This window comes from Phyllostomus discolor, chromosome 7 (genome assembly GCF_004126475.2).
Source record: "Phyllostomus discolor isolate MPI-MPIP mPhyDis1 chromosome 7, mPhyDis1.pri.v3, whole genome shotgun sequence".
Lineage (NCBI taxonomy): Eukaryota > Metazoa > Chordata > Mammalia > Chiroptera > Phyllostomidae > Phyllostomus > Phyllostomus discolor.
The window spans coordinates 52,896,265-52,918,353 of record NC_040909.2 but is presented as its reverse complement, the minus strand read 5'-3'; the positions used below and the strand labels follow the sequence as shown (position 1 = coordinate 52,918,353).

The window sequence follows — 22,089 nt, the reverse complement described above, 5'->3', positions numbered from 1 at the left end:
TGATTGCCTGAGTTTCTCTTCACAAAGGGCAAAGAACTGAGTTTGATTGCACTTTAAGGTCTCACCAGCCAGCAATCAGTCTAGGGTTCCAGCTCATAAGACCCCTCATAGAGGGAGCAAGGAGGAAGGCAATTAACATTTTGATACAAAGGAATAGTTGAATAACCTCAGGGTTCTAAGGAAGCAAAAGTGGTGGCCAGAAGTTGGTGGCACAACACCTTTTTTTTTTTTTTTGTACCAAGTGCAAGCATGAAGTGATTGATTAGGACACCAAAAAAGCCAAATATGAGTGACTGCCCAATAACCAGCACTTAGAAAAAAAGCATTTGGTGTTTAGAGAGGAAACACAGGCTCGAAAGATGCTGGCTCTGTGTGTTGTGTACATGTGTGTGTGTGTGTGTGTGACCGACAGAGAAAGTGAGACAACATCCAAAATCATGAATGATAGCTCAACACCAGCTAAATGGCCCCAGAAGGTGACCTGGGGACATGGAGACTTTGGGAAGTGTAAGACTGAAGAGAGAGAGGCACATACTCTGCAGGAAGGGACTGATTTTTCACACTAGTTTAGAGCAGCCAGGATCAATGTGTGCCTTACAAAGTGCCAGGAAGGAAGCAATCAGAGGCCCAGTCTGTCTACTGGGCGGGCAGAGCCCCACTCCCAACTGCTCACGTTGCCTCGGATTCACCACCACGCTGCTTCATGGGGCCGCTGAGCCCTACTCCAACCCTCCTGCTCCCATCACTTCTTGTCTGGCTGCTTCTGTCTCCCTCTAATTCATTCTCCAGCCAGGCCACTTTTTAGGAAAAGTATTCTGATCCTTTTACTTCCCTGCTTCTAACCCTTTCATATATTCTTGGCACCAAAAATAAAATCCAAATTTTTTAGCTATTCCCACAGGCTGCAAATAATCTTCCCACACTCTTTTAGCCAGTCCCTCAACCACCAAGCTCCCTTTTTCCTGGACATGCTATGCTTGCTGTTCCCTTTGCTTGAAATACTCTTTCTCCCAGCATTTTGTTTAAGGGATTTCTAATCATTATTTACCTCTCAACTTAAATGTCAGCTCTTCAGTGAGGCCTTCCTCCACACCCCTACCCAAAGTTCTGCCATCCTAGCAGACAGACCACTGTGCTCTGTTTTCTTTGGAGCTCTTATAATATCAAATTGTTTTGATATCCAAGATCTGCAAAAAAAAACCCCCCAAAACTGAATCTTCCTGTATTTCAGCCCAGCAGAAACAACCACACCCTCATTTGAGGGGTTGTCACCCCTCACTCAGCTGCTATTGCCCCCTCTGGGGCATCTCCCAAGCTTCATGCCATGTGCAATGCCATGTTTCCCACACTGGTTTACTTAATATTTTTGGAATTAACTCTTATTTGGAACTTAAATAGATTTACTTTAAAAAGAAAATTTGAGATGACATCATAAGCAGGAGATAATTCTAAAATAAACATAATCTAAACCAGCCATTTTCAACCTGTATGATGCAAAAATTTTAAAACATGCAATACCTGACTATTTAGTCAGGGACACTGACCTTTTTTCCCTTAGATTTCAAGTAAAAAAAATGACAACAGCTAACACAACCACAGCCATCCAGATGAGTGAATCAAAGTTATACTTATTTTGTCAGATTGGCAAAGGTATATTTTTGGCATGCTGCAGAATTTTAGTAATTAGTTTGTGTGTGCCATGAAATGGAAAAATCACTGATCTCAACAAAACTGTTTTTATAGTCTAGCTAGAGCCTGTGTGGCTCCGCCCCTGTGTGAGGGGCTTGTTGGTACCATGCTGAGGACATGCTAGTACCAACTGAGACTTGCTTTTTGATTAATCAGAAGAACTGAAAGATGATTGAAAAGGGAACAACTTTCTCAATAGAATTTAAAGTTGTTGGCAACTTTGAACTGAAGAACTGGAGGCCATCTCCAGGGCAACTAGGCTGTGTGTTTTGTCTTGAAACACTGGAATTTAAGATTTCTCACAATGGCAACAAAATTTCAGCTCTGTGGAGGCCTCTGATAGATGGTCAGGCATGGCTGGAATGCCACGTCGAGATTCGTGAGGGGCAGTAGTACAAGCAATTGATGAAGCCGCATGGGCACCAGCGGCAGGAGCGAGGGCACACGCCTCATTCATTTGCCAAAGCTGACCCCTGGCCCAGGAGAGCCCTTCTGTAAATCCCAGTGCAAATCCTGGTTTTTTATAGTCAACTCCAGACCCCTAGCCCAGCAAGAATTATTCTCTCTCTCTCAGATATTTTGAGAACACTATGTTGGAACTTCTCGTCCAGTATTTATATCATACTGACTTGTATTAAATGAGGTTTGTATGAATATGTCTTTTCTTTTGGTGAGATTCCCAGAAGGCAAAGATTTTTGGCTTATTTATTGGTATAGCTTTCATAGGACCTAGAACAGTGCCTGGAATATATCACATGCTCATCAAATGCTGGTTGACTAAATTGCAGTAATAGAGAATCAGATCTAAAAAATTAATTCATCATCCATTGAAATTATTTTCTTTTCCATGCTTCATATAAACACCTAAACAGAACCATTGACCCATAAGAAATGGTTTATTTAAGCTTTCTGCTCTTTATGTTGTTTTATAAAACTAAAAACAATGGAAGATATTAATGTATTTTAAAACAGCCAAGTTATTATTCAGCCACTAGCTTCTTGAAGAGGTAGCTTTAAATTGTTTCCCTCCTTTGAAGACAATTTGGTATTTTACTACAGCTTAGTTCCAAATTCTGAAACACACTTAAATCTTGGTCAATCATTCTCCTGCTGCATTCCATTACAGAGCTCCAAAAATGTCAATAGCCAAGGCACTTTGAGCGTTACACCAGGGAATTAATTATTAACCCGTACATCTCGTGATAACGCATAGAAAGGAGCACAATGTCAAAATCAACACATGTCAGTGTTTCAGTCAGAAATCCTGTTAATACTACTTTCCCTGAAAATCATTTCAAGCAGATAAAGTGGGATACTTTTTTTTTTTTAAAAAAAAAACCTCTTTTCAAAGCTGTGTAGAAATAGAACTCACTTTGAGGAGTCACCACAGACTGCCTTCACTCTGTGGAATGTGAATACAGTCTTTGGTTTAAGCTTTTGCAAACTTTGTAACTTGGCACATGAACCAGGTATCAGGGAAAACAGTTTCAACTGTTTGCTGCACAGGAAGGAGAGGAACATGTGTCCTATTGGCCATGGTGCTGAGCCTTTTCACAGTTTAACTTTGTGACTTCATTGCAGGGAGGAGTGACGGAGATTATGGTACACTGAATCCCCCACCTGGAAGAAGTGTTGCTACATTAAGTACCACTGAGAAAGAAAAGCACTGCCAATTACACTGTGACACACCATTGATTTTAGGGCATGCTTCAATTTCAGAGATGTTAAAATGTGAAAAACAGTACATCTTAGAACTAATCAACTGTGGAATTTAAACAGTACTGTGGATTTACTCTGAATTTCATGTAATAATAATAATAATAAACCCTGGAGTAGACAAAATGGTAGCCTTGAATTTGGTCATCTTTGGACAGTCTCCTCTGTCTTTCCCAAGATTCTCAGCTAGGCAGGTTTGGGAACAACCCAAATGCAAACCAAGTACTTCCCATGGCACCTTCCTATGGGGTCTCCTAGACTGAGTTACCAGGTAACATACAGGAAGCTCAGTTAAATTTGAAGTTCAGATAAGCAATGAATATTTTTTTAGTATAAGTATGTCCTCAATACTACCTGAGTTATACTAAAAACAAATATTAAGTGAGCATCTTATTTTTATTTGCCAATCTGCAACCATGCTCCCAGGGTAATTTTGAGTGCATTAGACCTTTGCCACATGCTTTCACTCTAGGACCTTAACCTTTACCACAATACCTTATTCACTCCTCACCACCACCCTGAGAGTTAGGGGTTATTGCAGGTCATTTTAGAGCTCAGGAGCTAAATTTCCTCTCAGATATAGATTAGTTTGGTTTGGGTCTGAATTCTGATTATAGATTTTAATCCTTCTTACAGGGTAGAAAGGTCCAAAAGATAGGGATCACTGGGGAACCATGAAGATGGTAAAGGTACTTTTACTCCTGGAAACAACCCCTGTGGGTTGTTCACTGTTGACTGTCATGGGATGGTATACACATCATCATCATCATCATCATCATCATCATCATCATCACCATCATCATTATCATCATAGCAAACACTAAGAACCATTTACTACCTGTCAGGCATGTCACAACTCACAATTTCTTTACTACCTCCTTTTTATGGAAAGGTAAACTGAGGCACAGAGAATTTAAGGAGCTTGCCCTTTTCATTGTTAACATCTAGGCCTAACCTCATCTTCTTAGAGAGCCCTTGCTGGGTGCTCCTTAGATAACCCTCAACCCCCATCACTCTCTATTCTAATACTCTGTTTCTTTGTGAATCTAAATTGACTCTCAAAAGCCTTCTCAAATTAGGGTAGCTCCTCCTAGCATCTTTCCCTTTGGTGTCTACCCTCCTTACCTGGGTGCCCCATGAGGACAGTTAAGGGGTCTGTCTGGCTCAGTGCTTTAGGGCAGGCCCCTGAATAAATACCTGGTGTATTATAAGTAGCCCCTGGTCTTTCCCTCTGGACACCTGAGGGTACTCTAGAAGATTGTCAGGGGTGAAACCCCTTCATTAAAGTTTCCCTAGGCCAATAGTCTCTCCTCTCCGCTCCTCTCCTCTCCTCTCCTCTCCTCTCCTCTCCTCTCCCCTCCCCTCCCCTCCCCTCCCCACCCCTCCCCTCCCCTCCCCTTCCCTTCTCTTCTCTTCTCTCTCTCCTGTTCAATAAGCCATTAAGCCATAGTGTTTAAGGTAAGCCTGGACAATGGCTTCCAGCCACCAGGTTCTTCAGTTGCCTCAAGAGAACAGAACTGTACTCCACCCCACAGCATGTTTAATTTCCAAGTAGCCTGGGTGGCTCTTCCAAGACACAAGATTTGTCTACCAGGACCTTTCCCAGGGTCCCTACCACTGCAGAGACTGAAATCCCATTCAAAGTCTCCTGAACTAGATCAGTAGCCCAGTGTTGCTGGGACAGCTGAGGCCCAGACAACCCCTTGACAGGGTGTGTATAGAAGAGCAGTAGGGAGCAGAGTTTGCAAAGGACAGCCTCAGTTCTGTTGGAAGGGTCTCAAGCAATGGGCTAAAAGACAGATGTATTCTTTCTTTATGGGCAGGTTTGTTTGTTTTTTCCTCAGTGCGCTGCTTCTCAACAGTTAAGTTCATCTTAGAATTGTTTGAGAAATTTGAAAACAGTCCTCAAATATGGGCTGCCTCAGTCCAATTAGACCAGAGCAGTTTCTAAAGTTCTTCCCATTCCTGTGAGTATCCAGGGTTGGGCACAGCTCTTCTAAAAGCCACAGGCTTGCATAGGGGCATTTAAGAGGGAAACAGAAGTTTTAAAACCATGTGCAACAGAGCTTTGCAAATATGACTAGTTTTTGTTTTATTTATTTCCTATTTCCCATAAACAACTTCTAAGCATTGGCACAATGTTGCCATCTGTAAGGCATATGTCAATAACAGACGGTCGCCTAATAATCAGAAAGGCATTAACATTTGCAGGCTCTAAATTATTTGGATTCATCTGGTATGATCTGCGTTGATGAGGCCACTTAATGGTTGATTCTGTGTCTCCAGTGACTGAACCAGAAATGGGAAGACCATGCTTTCTGAGCTTTGCAGTGTTCTTTGTCACCCTACTGATTTGTTACAAGATGGATTTATAACGGATCCAAAGCTAGTATCAAAATGAAAATTAGTTCTTGAGTAGAAAAATAGCAATCCAGTTTGACTTGCCTGTAGCAATTGTGTCATATCTGCCTCTGCAAGGAAGGAAATGACTTCTTAATGTGGTTTTCCTTCCACTAAGGAGAATTAAATCTGTGAGGCAAAATGTAAAACCAGCCTCTGGCAGCCGGATTCTGAAGGGAAGATCCATGACCCTCATAAACATATCTGTGGCCTGCCTGGTTATATGCTAATGAACCTCATTTAGGCTCAAACTGGAGAGCTGGGCTATTGTTCCCTCACTGTTTTGCCTTTTGTATCAAAGTTTGCTCTGAAACTATGGGACAACTTCTCCATCTGCTGCAGGCTGCCAAGATGGGGGTCTCTGAGTTGGATTTAGAGTGATTTGGGGCCTGACTTAGCAAATTCCACTATTTTAGTTGATAGACTTTTTGCTGAGTTAGCAAGGTTCTTTGAGCTGGACCTGGCTTTGGGCGAATGCACCTGGTGGGGTCGAGCAGGATCAGTAGAACTGGCCACTCTTTAGTGGCATTCAAGTTCCTCTAGGATGGAACAAAAGGCAAAAATTAATTGTTGGGAACAACTCTGGAGCTCCTGCTTCCTAGCTGGGTGTTCTTTGGCAGGTGAGTGAAATTCTGGGACCACAACAGTGCCTACCTTGTGCACGGGTTACTGTAAGGATTAATGAAATGATGCATGATGAAATAATACATGCCAGAGAAACTGCCCTTCACATCCCAAATACCAACCATCTTTGGTGCTATTAAATCATTTGCCTTAATCTCCTTGAATAGCTTAACACAAAATACTACACTGTGCATCCTATGGAGAAGTATATTTTCAGCATTATAGTATATAGAGCCTCACCAGGACTAACAAATTTAGTTAATAAAAACTGAATTGAAATAGGAGATTAAGGGGAAAATTGAGCTCTTCTAATGGAGAGTTCTGAAAATATCCCCTCTCTTTAAAAGAATTGAAATTTTATTCACTCTATATGTAAATCTGATACATATGAAAGATATTTTTTAAAGAAATATGGTTATTAAGAGGATTTTTAAACAATTCTACTAAGACCAATTCCTAATATTTTGATGTTTCCTAATTTAATTATTTTACTGTTGGCCTGCTTGAAGCCTCTTTTAACAGATACACTCTTCTTTCTCACTCAGTACTCATGGCCCTTGTATTATTACCATAAATATGCTTTGGCTATTTTGGTTCACTGAACAAAACTGCTCAGAGCTCCTAAGACAGGCAAAGCCAAAATGAGTGGTATGCAAACCCCAGGGTGGCTCAGAGAGCCAACCATGGGCAGGCAGCACAGTCAGTGCCTTTAGTGCCTGCTAAGTGAAAGAAGTGAGTAATGGTGGCTGAAGCGGGAGATTAGAGAGTTGGAGGGATTGTGGTACCTGGCCGGATGCCCCCTCAATCGGTGACCCCCACTCCCACCCTCAGCAGACAATTATAAGCAGCAAACGGGCGACAGGGTAGCCTAACTTGGTTATTTATTGCAAACGATGGAAATATGATTTTATACATGAAACCGCTCCATATTCAAATTTGGGCAACTAGCAACTAATGAGATTAAAAGATACCACTTCCTACCTTCTGATTTGCAAATTCTGTGTAGCTACCACACAATAGTTGTTCAAGGAGATCCTAAAATCCCACTAATGAATGCATTCTATTTTTTTTCTCCAAAGCTCCAGAAACATGACAAAGAGGAGGAGGACTCCCCAGCCTCGTGGAGATCGGAGGAGGAAATGGCAGCAGAAGCCGCAGCACTGAGGGTCTACTTTCAGTGACGCAGGTAAAGACTCCACTAGCTCATTGCTGCCTCCAAGGCGCCTCAGCAAAGGGGCTCCCTGCCCAGGTTGGGGGCGTAGAAAAGTGGCTGCCCCAACAGCTTAAGGTGGTGGCTTCAAAGACGGAAAAGCCAGAGTGGAGAAAACCTTGATTCCTGAGGCCTTATTTCAATACACGAGCCCCCTCCTCCTCCCCGTCTGTCCACTCCCTTCCAGCCCACCTCAGACCACTGTCACCCCTCATCTGTTTCCTCCTCTCTGGTACCGCTCTTCTCCAATCCAGTTTTCACAAAACTGGATAGTTTGTGACTCATACCTGATCATTTAAGAGGTTAAAGTCTTTTAAGAGAGTCACATCATTCTTAGGCTCAACTCCCACCCTTCCTCTGTCAGTTTGCAAGGTGCTGTGAACCGGCTGTCTCCACCTGCAGGCCAGGTCGGCCATGCCAAGGCCTGCTCATCTTTCACGTTGGGCCTCTGCTCCCCAGCTGCTGGTTGGAAAGTTACCCTTTGTGTTTCCCTTTAGCTTTGGCTGCTAGGAAGCTCAGGACACGGGAAAAGGTCAAGGTGAGAAGGAATTATTTCTTTGCAGTAATGATGTTTAACTATTGGGAGATCACAAATTTAAGATGCTGGTGGAAAGTTATAGCCATGCTCCTTTTCAGAATATATGTACACACCAAATTTTTATACAATGTCAAGGGGTTCATGAGTCTTCTGAAATTTATTAATAGGGTTGCCATGAAATATTGGGATGAACCTAGATGAAAGAAACTACTTGTTTATCTAAAATTCAAATTTAACTGGAATTCCTGTATTTTTCTGGTTACCCCTATTACTAAACCTCCTTAGGAATTAATGCACCCCTGATAAGGAGCCTCTCCTCTGAATAGATTATTTTCCTCCTTAGAATTGTCTTCTTCATCTGGTCTGTGTAAATGTGTTTATATTATAAGCTGCTGCAGTAGATCAGATACTAAATTAAAACACAATTAGTGAACACATATGAGTAGAAACTGAATTATGTAAAATTGTGTCAACCACTTAGTGATTCAGATTTTTGGCTACAAAACACATTCACTGTGTTTCCTTTTTACCATGAAATGTAAGCCCTTTTCAGTTAGTTTAAAAAAGATGTGCATTTGATAGCCTCTCACCGCAACCTGCTTTTTCAGAGCATTCTTATTACTTAAAGGCCCAGTGGTCACCACCTCACCTTCGTTATGGCACAGGCATGTTGTACTCTGGCCCTCGTGCATCCTAGAAAGCTCATTCCATCTGCCCCTGTCACTGGCTTGTCAGCTCAGCACTCAACTGCCTGAAGGGACATATATGGTGCTAGCAGCTGCTGTTTTTGATGTTTTATTTTTACCATGTTCACTTTCTCATTTCTTTCTTTTTTTTTCAAGGATCAAGCTAGTTTACCTGAGAACATAGGCCTAAGGGCATGACTGCAATCCTCTTTCCATTCCTCTTCTGAAATCTAGTGTGTCATTTGGAATGTCCTGTCCAAATGGGGTCACCATTCTTCAGGCTCGGCTTCCTTCCTCAATGAATGTTCTTCTGCCTGGCTTTCTTATGTAGCAGACACTTTCAGGTAGAGGCGAGAAAGCTCTAGGCCTTCCCTGAGGCTTGCTGAATTGTCGAGTTTTGTCTTACAATGTACTTTCTAGACACTTTAAGAGGATTTAAACTTCTCACCCCAGTTGCCAGTATGCCTTGTCTGTTTTGCTTCTGTCTTGCCTTGAGGCCCAGCATCTCCTGCCTACAGGGTGAATCAACATGTCTTACACATGCCAGAAAGGCAGTTACCCTAACTTGTTATACAGTCTATTGCACTGTGACTGTAAGGTTTCAAATGAACTAACATGAATTTTTCTTTTAAGGGTTTAGTTTACAGGCCAAATAAGTTACCCTCAGTTTTCTAGGCAGTCAGTCAGATGTAGGAGCCGAGACCAGGATGGGCAATGTGGGTTGCCCAACAGTACACTAGTAATTCGAGGTGAAGGACTTAAATTTAGGGGCCTAAGATTTCTCTAAAAGCATCACCATTTCCTGTTGTATAATGGGACTGAATATACCTCTCTTTACAGACAAAGGGGAAAGGAAACATTCCATTCAGGAAACCTGCTCATTGGGTCCACCTGGTCCTTTGACACCTACCTCCTCTCTTTTGAAAATGCATCTACACACAAAATGTTTATACAGTGTTAAACAGTTCATGGAACTTTTGAAATGTGTTAATAAATGGGGCAGCCATTCAATATTTGGCCATACCTATTCATTGTTTTTCTGACATATGGATGAACTTGGTCTGTCCAGGCTTCCTGACTGTACTCTCAGTGGGCAGTCAGTCTCAGGCAGAGCCAGTTTAAAGACTTTGATGGGGCTTACTCTGCAACATTGCATGATTGCAACATATGCAAAAGCAATGTTAAGGGGCTAAGCCTTAACATTGGCAATAGCCAGTGTTACCAAGATTTACAAGGCATGGGTTCTATTATCCATCCGACAGGTGATAAGAAAACTGAGACTTGGTGATGTTATGTTTTATTCCATGGCAAGTGGTTAGTAAGTGATGGAGCTCAGACTTGAACCCAAGCAGTGCAATCCCAAAGGCCATTCTAGTTTTCATACTGCCCACCTCACTGAAAGAGCTCACTTCAGCCAGCAGCGCCTCCCTACCCCAGCTTCCCTGGACCCCTCCAAATATTTTCTTTTTTTTCTTCACCTGGTCTGGCCTCCCTGGTTCCACTCTGAGGAATTTCCTCTTCTTCCCTGCTGGACTTCCTTACCAGCCTTGCTAATGTCACCCTCCCAACACCTGCCTTCCCGGCTACATTGCATCCAGGTCTCAGGAATCAAAATCGGCCTGAGTTTGCACCCCCTGCCTTCGCTCACTTGCACACTGTTCCAGACCCTGCTGAGGCTGCCCACCCTCTTTTCTGCCACATCTGACCATGTGCCCAAGCAAAATGGTCTTGGAAGAGTACAGTGTCTCCCAAATTCCATCCATTCCAATTTTGTCGTGATTTCTCTCATTTTGTGTATAACCTAGCATGTTGTTTACTTATTATTTATTTGATTCACTTTTTAAATTTCAGTTCATTTATCTTAAACTTTATTATCAGAGCCTCAATGGGAAACAAATATTACTGTAATTAGAAGTTAAACATAAAAACAAATATAAGAGGAAAGCAATGCTGATGAATTGTAGCTCTGCATAGTTGCTTGCCTGTAGCTATCCAGACCGGGGTTCCTTCTTTCTTTGTTAAACAGAGAGGTTGGCCATCCTTAGAGAGCCATTTAATTTCAGCACCAAAGCGAGACTCTCCATTTGACCTATTCAAAAGGATTAAAAGAGAATACTCTACAGAGTGATTCAATGTAGATCACCTGAAATTTTCTTAAACAGACAAATGATGTGCTGTCTTTAGAAAACTGAAGTGGAGGCTAGAATTCAAAGCCAGAGCAAGCTGACTCCAGTCCGCTCCAGCCACTAAGTCAGTGCTCCCTATATCTCTCGCCAGGCACGTGGGGGAAGATAAGGCACATGTGGGAAAACCAGAGTCACCTTCCCTAGGGACGAGAGGCCACACTCTTGTGCCTGGCTGAGAACACCAGGCGGGAAGGCCTACACCATGTGCTGCTGCCGCACATGGGCACACTCAGACTCTAGGCTGATTGGATCTGTTTGCAATCACTCCTTCTCCTGGGAGGCCAAGTGTTAAGGGCTGGACCTTAGCACTTAGTTTGCCATTAATCATCCTTAAAAACAAGCATGTTGCAAAGTAGAATATGCAAACCTATAGAGATGCCCTATACAGGAAGATGGAGTATAATAGGCAAAAAGCTGCTCTCTGATGAATGTTTGGTGTGGAAATACCTAGCAAACCACTCAGCAGCAAACCCTGTTCTCTATCTTCATGTGTGAACCCAGATCAATCCTCTAATGACAGAACTGCCACAGGACCACAAAGATAAACATTCCAACACTATCAACTCTTTCCTCCGCCTCTTGAAGCCATTAGGACATCAACATTAGTTTAGTTATGTAGAATAATTCTCTTGATCATGTCATATAATGATGTTTTGGCTTCTCTCTGGATCCTTTGCCTAGCAGAAATTAGTTTGAATTGCAGTTTTTTAAACATAGTAGAGAGAAAAATAAACATCACCTTCACCATGCACAGGAAAAGACAACCTTCTAAGGTTGCTGAACGAAGCTGTGGTTGTCTCATCCTCCACCTGACAGATCCCTAATAAGGCTGGTAACCCTTTGGTTCCAGAATTCAGCATTTGTCTCCTGCTTAGGTGAATTTATGCATTGCCTCCCACACACTGGGCTGAGTCCAGAGGAGGGTCTGCATTCCTTACCTAATGCATCCTTCCTGGAACATAATCATTTTTAGGTATTTAATACTTGGTTTTGCTGCCCCTACACATCCATGATACACTTCCTAGTGTATCCTTTAATTTTAAAGCAAAGTGTGTACTAGTGAGGGATGATTTTGTCATTCCCTGTCTCCATTCCCACCCCATGTTGGAAGTGAGTGGGGTGTGTTGTTTGTAAAATATGCAAGCATTGCCCCCGACTCTGAAATAAAGTCAGAGCGGGGCTGTTTCCATGCTCTGTTGTGTCAGCAGAGTTTATCTGTAATTCATCAAACTCCTCTGTGCTTGCCGTTAGTTTATAGATAATTGGTTGCCTCTTATTTACTTATAACAGAGCCTTGCAATTTCAAAGCAACTGAGTCAGCCCAAAACAGCATTATTAGTGGTTACAGATATACTGCCAAGGCAAAATTTTGACACTGGCATTTTTTAAAAATCACCATGATTTCAGCCACTGGACCACACATATCATAATCATGGCCAGTAGAGGTAGACAAGAAAGAACAGGTTTGCTTAGTGAGTATGTGTTCTGGTCACTGAATGATACCTATTAAAATCTATCCTATAAGCCTGGAAAAATCTTCAGCCTTCTCAAACAGGGTCTGTTCTCAGGATAGCAGCCTGTAATTAGAAAAGCCCAGGGGTTAGAGCATAGGACTACTCATGCTTTCTCCAGGGAGGGAAGGGGTTAACTTCAGTGCCTTGATGAATTCATTCCTAAACTGACTAGGTAAACCCCATATGGGGGTATCACCAATACTAATGAAAGCATCTGCCAACACTTTCAGCCATCCCCAAACTGATACGATAAAGTTTTCTTCAGCCTGAAGTACAAGAGAAGATTCCTTGTTTAAGGCCAATGGTACTTTAGTATGTTCAAAAGCTCTTTACCAGGAAAAGAGCCCATCATCTTAAACACTCCTGCTCATGTTGCTATAGGATTGTGCTGTTTCTTCTCTTATTGCGTAGACTATGTTTACAGAACCAAATTCCAGGGACAAAGAATCACAGACTCAATTGTTTGGATTAGAGAAATATAAATCAAGTCCCTATGGCCTAAATTGGGAATTATAAACTATAGAATCTTAGAGACCTTAGAAATAATGAAATCTAATGTCCCACTAAATGATTATTTCATGATAGCCCAAAAGAATAACCATCTAGTTATAAGATATAAACCTGCCTTTAATAAATGTTCTATGATGGGTTCCAAAATGGTTTTTCTGGGTTTTTTTCTGGGGGTGGAGGCAATCAAAAAAGTTTGATTATTTTAAACATGTTTTCTCAAGACCCAGCTTTCTTTAACATGTACCCAATACTTCTGGCAAAAGATTACTACAGGCCACTGATGGCTACAGGATATACAGGACTATTCTTTGGAGATTTAGTTTAACTTGTAGAAATGACCGGTTTCTTATGATTAATTCTAGAATTTGGGACTACATGATCCATCAGCACAGAATCCTGTTAAGACCAGTGTAATCCAAATGCCAAAAACAATTTTTAAGACTTCCAAGCTTTACTTGAATCGTGCAAAATGATAATGAAATAATCATCATTCTCATCACCTTCTTCTTCATCTTCATCTCATCTCCAAAAACAGATAATTTATTATTACACATTAATCTGCATACTTTCATATGATAAAAAATCCCTAAAAATATCTACCCACCCCCAAGACTCTTTGTTTTCTCGACTTGGTTCTCTCCACTCTGTGTTATCCTTTTCTATTACTTTTCTCTCTTTGTCCTTGTCTCTGCCACAAAGAAGTGTGAGGAAAAAGGACTCTCCTAGAGATCATGGGAAGTATCTATGAAGAACGGTTATAAAAATTCACCTTAATAATATGTAACCTGTCTTTTAATAGTAGCTAGTATTTATGCAGTTCGCACCATTCTCTGCCTATATTGTCCTTCAGCCACCTCTGATGCCAGGGCTGCATTGTTTTGACATTCCAGAGGCACCAAGCAAGTTATCATGTGGGCACTTGGTCAGTCAACCAGGAAACACTTAGCAAAAGCAGCTCTAAATTGTACTTCTTCTGGTTTTAATACTTCCCTGAGGATCTAAAAGATAGCACAGTATGTTCTACTACCTCTAATTGATTGTGAATGGTGGGCAATGGGGAATTTAACTCCAGTGTCATAGTTATCAAAATAAAGTCCAAATACTGGAGGGAAGAGAGAGTAGGGACTAAGGAACTAAGGAAAGAATATTTAGAGAATTGAAATGTCCCATTGAAACTGCTCGTTCAAATGGCATTAGTAAAATTAAATGCCAGCCCAACTCTATGTAATGTGCCTTTGCTTCCTCCTCTTTCCCTTCTTTTCCCCTTCATGGATATGTGAGACGCAACATGTTCTTTGGAGAGGAGCTATACAAAGACAGGAGAAGAGAGGGCTGGGAAGCCATCTTGGGAACAAACCTTCACTTTCTAGCACCCAACTGTTTTAGGGGAGGAGAGCCTGCAGCCGTCTCTGTGCCCTCCCCAGGCCCCAATGAGCAGACCTATTTTGTTCATTATTAACATTTTCAAACCCGATTACAAGGCAATGTTTCCCCTACTAGAGCTTCTTTAAATAGTCTGGAATGAAGAGAATATATCATATGGCAAGTGATGCCCCCCACCCCAAAGCAAATCACTGTCTTTCTAGAATGTGCTTTGTAAAGAAAAGAGTGGTAAGGTGAACATTATAGTTTTATAAAAATTATGTCCCCTGGTAAAAAAGAAGTCTACTTTTCAATCACTTGTTCTAAGCACCAAATGAAAGTATAAGCATTCTGGTATCTCCTAATAATGATGTCTAGATTGTCATTTTGTTTTCTACTCTCGGTGGAAATGTTTTTTTAATAATTTAAAGTGGCTTCCGATCAACATTGCCACTAAACTCACTCTCCGAACTTGGACACATCACTCCTTTGTATCTCACTCTTCCTATCTCTAAATTACTGCAATAGAAAACATTTTATTGTAAGGTTATTATAAGGATAATACAAAACAATGGATAGGAAATGCACTAGCAAAAGCAGCTCTGAATTCTGCTTCTCCTGGATTCAGTACTTCTCGAGGATCCAAAAGACATTTCAGTGTGTTCTGCTACCTCTGATTTATTGTGAATGGTGAGCAGTGAAGACTGTGAGGATACATTAGCTATGGTAATATGCAGATTTATTATTTTCCCTATAAGGCGTATTGTATTTTAAAGATGACAAATTATATAAATGTTTGGATCATGAGAAATCAGTTTAAACAGTAATTAAAGAATAAAACCTGTAGGGCAGGATGTTTTCAAACAACCAGAAAAGAGTGACTTCTGCCTCCTATTACTAACAGACCAAATAATTTGAATCAGACTTCCCACTCTTTTTCAACTAGAAAAACTGTACAGAATATTTTTTAAAAAATTGGTTAAAGGTAACAAGGTAGAAAGCCAGAGAGAGAGAAGAACTCAGGAAATTATTTTCCCCAAGGTTACAATAATTTGTGAGTGCTGGAGAGGTAGACAGAACTAAAGCAATAAAAGCTGGGTTTGCCACCTGGGTGGGGAATACAAAGATCTGAAAAAGTGACACCCTTGGAAAAATAATGAACCAGATGTAAGCCAGCCCTGGTACCAACTGCAGCCCAGTTACAAATCATCTGGCAACTGAGAAAGTCTTAGTCAAGGAACTGAATTAAGGTGATCTAAATTGCCTAGTCCCATTAAGTTTCTCGAAGAAGCAAAAACAAAACTCATCTTTGAAGAAATAATTACCATTGAAGATCTTAAATTATTCTACAAAAATATTTTCAAATAGAATGCCCAGTATAGGAGTGTGCATATATACACACACCACAGCTTATGAAGTGATCAGTCCACACAAATAAGAGTAGAATTGCAGGGTACCTAAAATTGAAATGGTAAGATATAGCCATTATAATAACTATGTTTATTTTGTTTTCTGGATAGAAAAGACAGATTTAAAACATTCAGCAGAGAGCTAGAATCTATAAAAAAGACAGATGTTATAAACAAAAAACAAACAGAAATTCTATAACTGAAAATATACTAACCTAATGAATAAATAACTGTCAAAGCACCAATCAAAAATTCAAGAACATACCAAAACCAGAACAGGGATTATAGAACCTTAGAATGAGATATGTCATGATAGAACTGCAGAAAATCAAAGGCAAAGAGTAAGTTCCTAGATTTTATAATGAAAAAAAAAAATCCTTACTTTCAAATGAGTAATAATTAGACCTAAGACAACAAAAAAGCAAAGAAAATCAGAAGACCATGGAATGACATCATTAAAGAACTGGAAGAATGTAACTGCCAACCTAAATTTCCATACCCAGTTAACATATTCTTATATAATGAAGGTGAAATAAACATATGTTCTGACAAAATGTGAGATAATTTGACTACCATCAGACTCATTCAAAAGGCATTCTAAACAAGAAGTCAAAGGATATTAGAAAAAATTTTGAAATGAAAAAAACTAAAACTTGAGGATGCACCTAAAGATGTGTTTAGAGAATAATTTAAATTAGACTTATGCACATTTATTAGAAGGAAATAAAAGGTGAAAGTTAATATGCTAACATCTTTCTGGACATTGCAATCATTAAAAAAAAGAAGAGCATATAATGAATAATTTTAGTCCAATAAATTTGAAAGTTGGAATTAAACTGGTAAGTTTCTATCAAATATACAGTTTCACCCAAACTGACACAAAGTAAATAGAAACTAAATAATTTGATATCTGTTAAAGAACTCAAACCTGAATTAAATCCTTCCCACAAAGGATAGATCAGGCCCAGGTAGCTTTACAGGGAATTCTAACATACAATAAAAGGAAATAAGAACATTACCAAGAATAAAATTCTTAATGAGAATCTTATGGCAATGGAACAATTTATGCAAGAGAAGAGGGAAAAAAACAACTCTTCTACTTCTCATTTGTTGTGTGAATTGCCTTGCATATGAACCTGACAAGATTATAACAGAAAGGAAAGCTACAGACTAATTGTACATGTAAACACAGATGTCAAAATCCAAAAAGGTATCAGATAGACAGACAAAAGGGTTATTTGTGTGCATGTGTATATATGCACAACCCATGAAAGGGATAATACATTATGACCAATGCAATGTCGACTTCATATACTTATCAAGTAATGTCTTTCTCCAGACTAATAGAGGAGAAAAGAATAGGATCATCTAAGTAGATGCAGGAAAAAATGATCAAGTTCAATATCCAACTTAATAAATATAAAGTTCTAGGAAAACTAGAATTAGACGGGAATTTATACTTAAAGGTGTAATGTTGAAAAATCTGTGATTATAAATCAAATAATAATATTCACTGTTTGCATTGCTATTTTACAATGTATTCAGGGTCTTAGTTAATATGGTAAGTGAATAATACAGTATTAAAGAGGAAGAAATACAACTGTCATTATTAGTAGACAATATGAAGAGTGCAGAAAACTCAGAACCAACTGAAAACCAATTAGAATTGATCAGTAAACTTAGCAAGGCCTCTAATATAAAATCAGTAGATGTGAATTTTAAATTTCTCTGAATCAGTCACTGTATTGATCAGCACAGACTTCTAAAAAAATACCATCGACTGAGTGGCTTCAACAACAGGCATGTATTTCTTACAGTCTTTAAGGCTGAGAGTTCAAAATCAGGGTTCCTGCTTTCTCTGATTCTCATGATCCCTCTTCCTGAACTGTATATGGCTGCCTTCTCACCGTGTTCTCCCATGGAGGACAGCACACTTTAGTCTCACTCTTTTTGTAAGGAAGGTAATACCATCTCAGGGGCTCTACCCTCATGGCCTCATCCAAACCTAGTTACCACCTGAAGACCTCATGTTACTATTGCATTGGGAGTCATGCTTTCAACACATGAGCTTGGGGGAACACAAGCATTCAGTTCACAACAGCCAACCAGTTAGAAAATGAAAAAAAAAGTAAAGTTAGCTTATTTAACATCAGAAATCAAATACCTAAAAATAAAGATATGTGAGGTTCGAGGCAGAAAACTAAAAAATGTTATTAAAAGGCATTAAAGAGAAGTCACATAAATGGAGAGATGAATGACTCAATTTTACAGAGTCTCCGTTCTTCTCAAATTGACATAAATTCAATGCAATTCAGATAAAAATCCCCACGGGTTTTTAAAATATTCTTCTTTTGGTGAAAACTGACAAATTGATTTCAAAATGCTCATGGAAATGTAGCCAGAGACTATGAAAATAACAAGATAGAAGCATAGGAGGGCATACTGTACAGAATACTGACTTATCACAAGACTACAAAAGTTAAGAGGGCACAGTACTGGTACGAGGACAAAGTAGACTGATAGGACAAATGGAAGGTCTGAAGCAGGTCCAGGCATATAGAAACACTCAATTAATGCTAAAAATAATGCATGGAGTTCTTGGTGAAAGGAATATCTCTTCAATAAATGGTTCTGGGAAACTAGGATTCCATATAGAAACATAATGAAACTATACCTCACACCACATGCAAAAGTCAATTCCAGGTGGCTTGTGATTCAAAATGTGAAGTATAAAACAGGAAAACTTTTAGAAGATAATATAGGGAAATATCTTCATGATCTGGCAATAGAGAAAGACTTTTTTAATAGGGCACAAAAATATTACTATAAAATAAAAAAGTTTGATAAAATGAGTAACATTCAAATTAAGAAATACTGTCTATCAAAAGACACCATTAGCAGAAAAAAATAAGACACAGAATTGGAGAAGATGCTTGTCACATATATATCCAGCAAAACAGAATCCAGAAGATAATCTTTTAAAGACAAAGAAAAATAACCTTACAAATCAATCAGAAAAAATAAACAGTTCAGTAGAAAATATGAAAGGATTTAAACAGGCACTTCATAAAAGTAAGTATCATAATGGTCAATAATCTTTAGTCATCAGGAAATGTAAATGTAAAGCACAATGGAATACCACTGTACACACACAATACTCAACATTTTAAAAGACTGACAATATCAAGCATTTGCAAGAATATGGAACAACGGAAACACACAAAAGAATACATACTGTGTAATTGCATTCCTGTAAAGTTCAAACCAGGCAAAACTAAATCACAGTGCTTAGAGCTATATTCATTGTGAGAACAAAATTATATGTGAAGGCAGGGAAACAATCACCATAAAGCCAGCCCAATGGTTTACCTTGGTGGGGAAGGCAGGAAGGGGGTTGTGATTGGGAAGGGGCTGTGGGGGTGGGATGGTGGGAGGGGGTTGGCAGTGTTCTAGTCCTTGTCATGGGTGGTGACAAAATATGTGTCTGTTTCATATTAATTCTGTGAGTCATATATATTTTCTGTACTTTTCCCTATGTGTTATATTTCACCATGAAAAGGACTAAAATAGATAAGTAATTTTTGTTTAAAATTGAGGACAAAGGAAAGGAAGAGATTGACTTTAATGCGCAGTCTAATTGCTGGCTGAATATTCAATTATTTCATAATAAGCTTAAATAAAAAATGAATAATCACTGCATATGATCTTTACAAACACACTGCTATGACATCAGAGTCAATTCTCCCCCTCTGAGCCATCCTCCCTGACTTTAACAAGCCACACTGGCCAGGAGGATGATTATTTCAGGAACCAAGTAACAGAGACCAATACAGAGAGGATGCTTTGTTATTAATGATTCTTAATGATACCACTAATGAAGAGCTTATAATGGGGAAGCAATACCAAGCACTTTACAAGCTTTATTCCAATCAAACCATACAACAACCCTCTCATAGTATCATGATTTTCAGAAGTTGAAACTGAGGATCAGGCCACAGTGGGACTAGCCCAAGGACTCGCAGGTTGCATGCATAGAAAGTCAAGGTTCAAGTCCAAAAAGTCTGACCCTGGAGCCTACATTTACCTTTACAGTAAATTGGTGGGTCTCTGTTTAGAAATGTCCTTCCTACTTAAACTCTCGCTAACTGAAGACAAGAGTTGTACAATAATACTGGGGTATGAGATAGAGCTTACTCTTGCTTCTTCATGAACTTCAGGAAAAGAGCCAAGCATTTAGTGATTCCCATGTTGGGGGCTTTGTGAAGATCACTTTATCCACTCCTTAAAACTGTCCACCGAAGATACAGCACTCTCCCACATGTCCCTATGAAGCGGCAGCTCAGGCTGAATGTTTGCCTGAAAGCTAATACTGCATTTGATGAACAGGAGTGAAGCATTGCTTATCAACTTTGGGCCATCATGCGTTAGATGTTGCATTCTTGGGATCAACGAGGACTCCTAGGGGCTCCATTCAAGACTTTTCAGTTAGGGCTTCCTCTGGAGATAAGCAGTTTTCACCAAGAGTCTGCAGTTAGCTCTGGGATTTCAAAATATTTAGAAAATTGTTGAGAGATTTAAGCAGAAAAGGATGGTGCTGTAGCAGACATTTTAATTGGAGCTGCCAACCTCATCCAGGCCAGGGTTCTGGGCAAGGTTCTCAACCAGATTTCTCCCCTACCACTTGGTACATGGGCAGAGAGAGAAAAGCCCTTGAAGGGGCAGTGTAGACTTAGGCTCCTGACAGTCATCTGCTCATCATTTGGAGAAGTCTCATGCAGGGGAAGACCAGAGTGAAGGGAGACAAAAGGTAGAGAGGAATTAATTCCTATGTCTGCTCATCCTTCACAGTAAATGGCCAATAAGTCACTTTTCTCCTGAGGCTCATTTGAAATGGGGTCTCCTACTTGCCATCAAGTGTCATGGCTACCATATGGGTATAGACTGCTTGCTCCTTGGGGAAATGTTTAACCTTGAGGTTTAGGACTCAATCACCAACTATTTGTGGAAATTCTGCATAAGCAAACACTGTCTGACAAACAGTCGGTGAAGTCTGTCCTTACCTTAGAGGAGCGGGTGGTGAATCTGAAACAGTAAGACTGATTCAAAAACAAGCAAGCATGTATGAGTTCTGTGCAAGTCAGCAGTGCAATGTCAGTGGTACCTGAAACCAAAGTGATTGCTCTGCCTTACCCCCATAAGCAGTTGGCTTTGTGTCAGTTTTATGTAACCCCCATGCCCACACACAATTACATGTCCTCCAAGAGCCACTCTGAGGTCTAGGACTAGCATCAATTTTAATGCGTATTTAAGATATTTTTCAAAATGTTCAAGTCAGTGTGTAAGATGAAAGATCACATAATAATAAAGTGTTAAAGAACCCAATTGAGGATCCTGTTCTGCCAGCAGGTATTTTTAGGTCAAGAAGGTCTTATAAAAACTGCCAGATCATGTTCATCCCTTTAAGACAGGCAAAGTGGCTTTGAATATAATTATGTGTTCTGCCCAGTTTTCCTCGGCTAAAGCTCCACATCTTGTTGCAGTGAGGCCCACAAATGTTTAGAATTGCTGACATTACAGACTGATGATGTGGTCTTGCTCTGAAAAACTGGAAGCTCATGATAGTACTTGAATTATTTTTTTAATTAGAAATGATAAGCCGGAGTCATAGCTGTAGGAAAGGGAAGCCTTCTCACCAACTGTCCAGTCTTGGCACTGCGGGGCTCCGGGCTACTCACAGAACTCGACCCCCTTTCTTAGCCAATCTCTCTGCTGGCTCCTGCAGACTTCAAAGTTGACAATGTAGAACAAGGAATATGTCCAATGCAGTAAATCAGCATTTACCTTTGACACCCCCCATTGGAATTTTGCTTTATTACTTTTCTCTCAAGGATCTGTTATTTATCAAGGCAGTTTTTTTTTTTTTTTTAAGTGGAAGATTTTTGTGTGTGGTTCATTTTAATTCCTTTAATTCTTTAAAGGACTCAATGGTTAAAATATAAATGAAAAGTGTTTTCACTAAAAGTTAGAGCTCCCTGTGTTCTGGGTAAGCTTTCATTATACTACATTTAAAAATATAACTTCTTTATATAGAATATCATAGTCAACTGTTGAGTATGTACCTTAACATTACATTATATATCTCCTGAAATCCACAAAAGACCATTCAAAGGAAATATATATTTTATATATAATTTATAAATATATAATGTGTAATTGGAAAGGTATTAGGATTATGAGCCTTTTAA

General features: G+C 39.8%; 1 protein-coding gene across 1 annotated transcript in view; it reads left to right on the top strand.

Annotated features, from left to right (window-relative positions):
• Positions 1–22,089, top strand: part of FHIT (fragile histidine triad diadenosine triphosphatase) — a 1,459,115-nt gene that overhangs the window by 1,428,934 nt on the left and 8,092 nt on the right. Inside the window, exon 8 of the mRNA XM_028518409.2 lies at positions 7,509–7,615. Within this exon, the coding sequence (XP_028374210.1) occupies positions 7,509–7,610 (102 nt within the window). The 3' untranslated portion in view covers positions 7,611–7,615. The remainder of the gene's footprint in view (positions 1–7,508; positions 7,616–22,089) is intronic.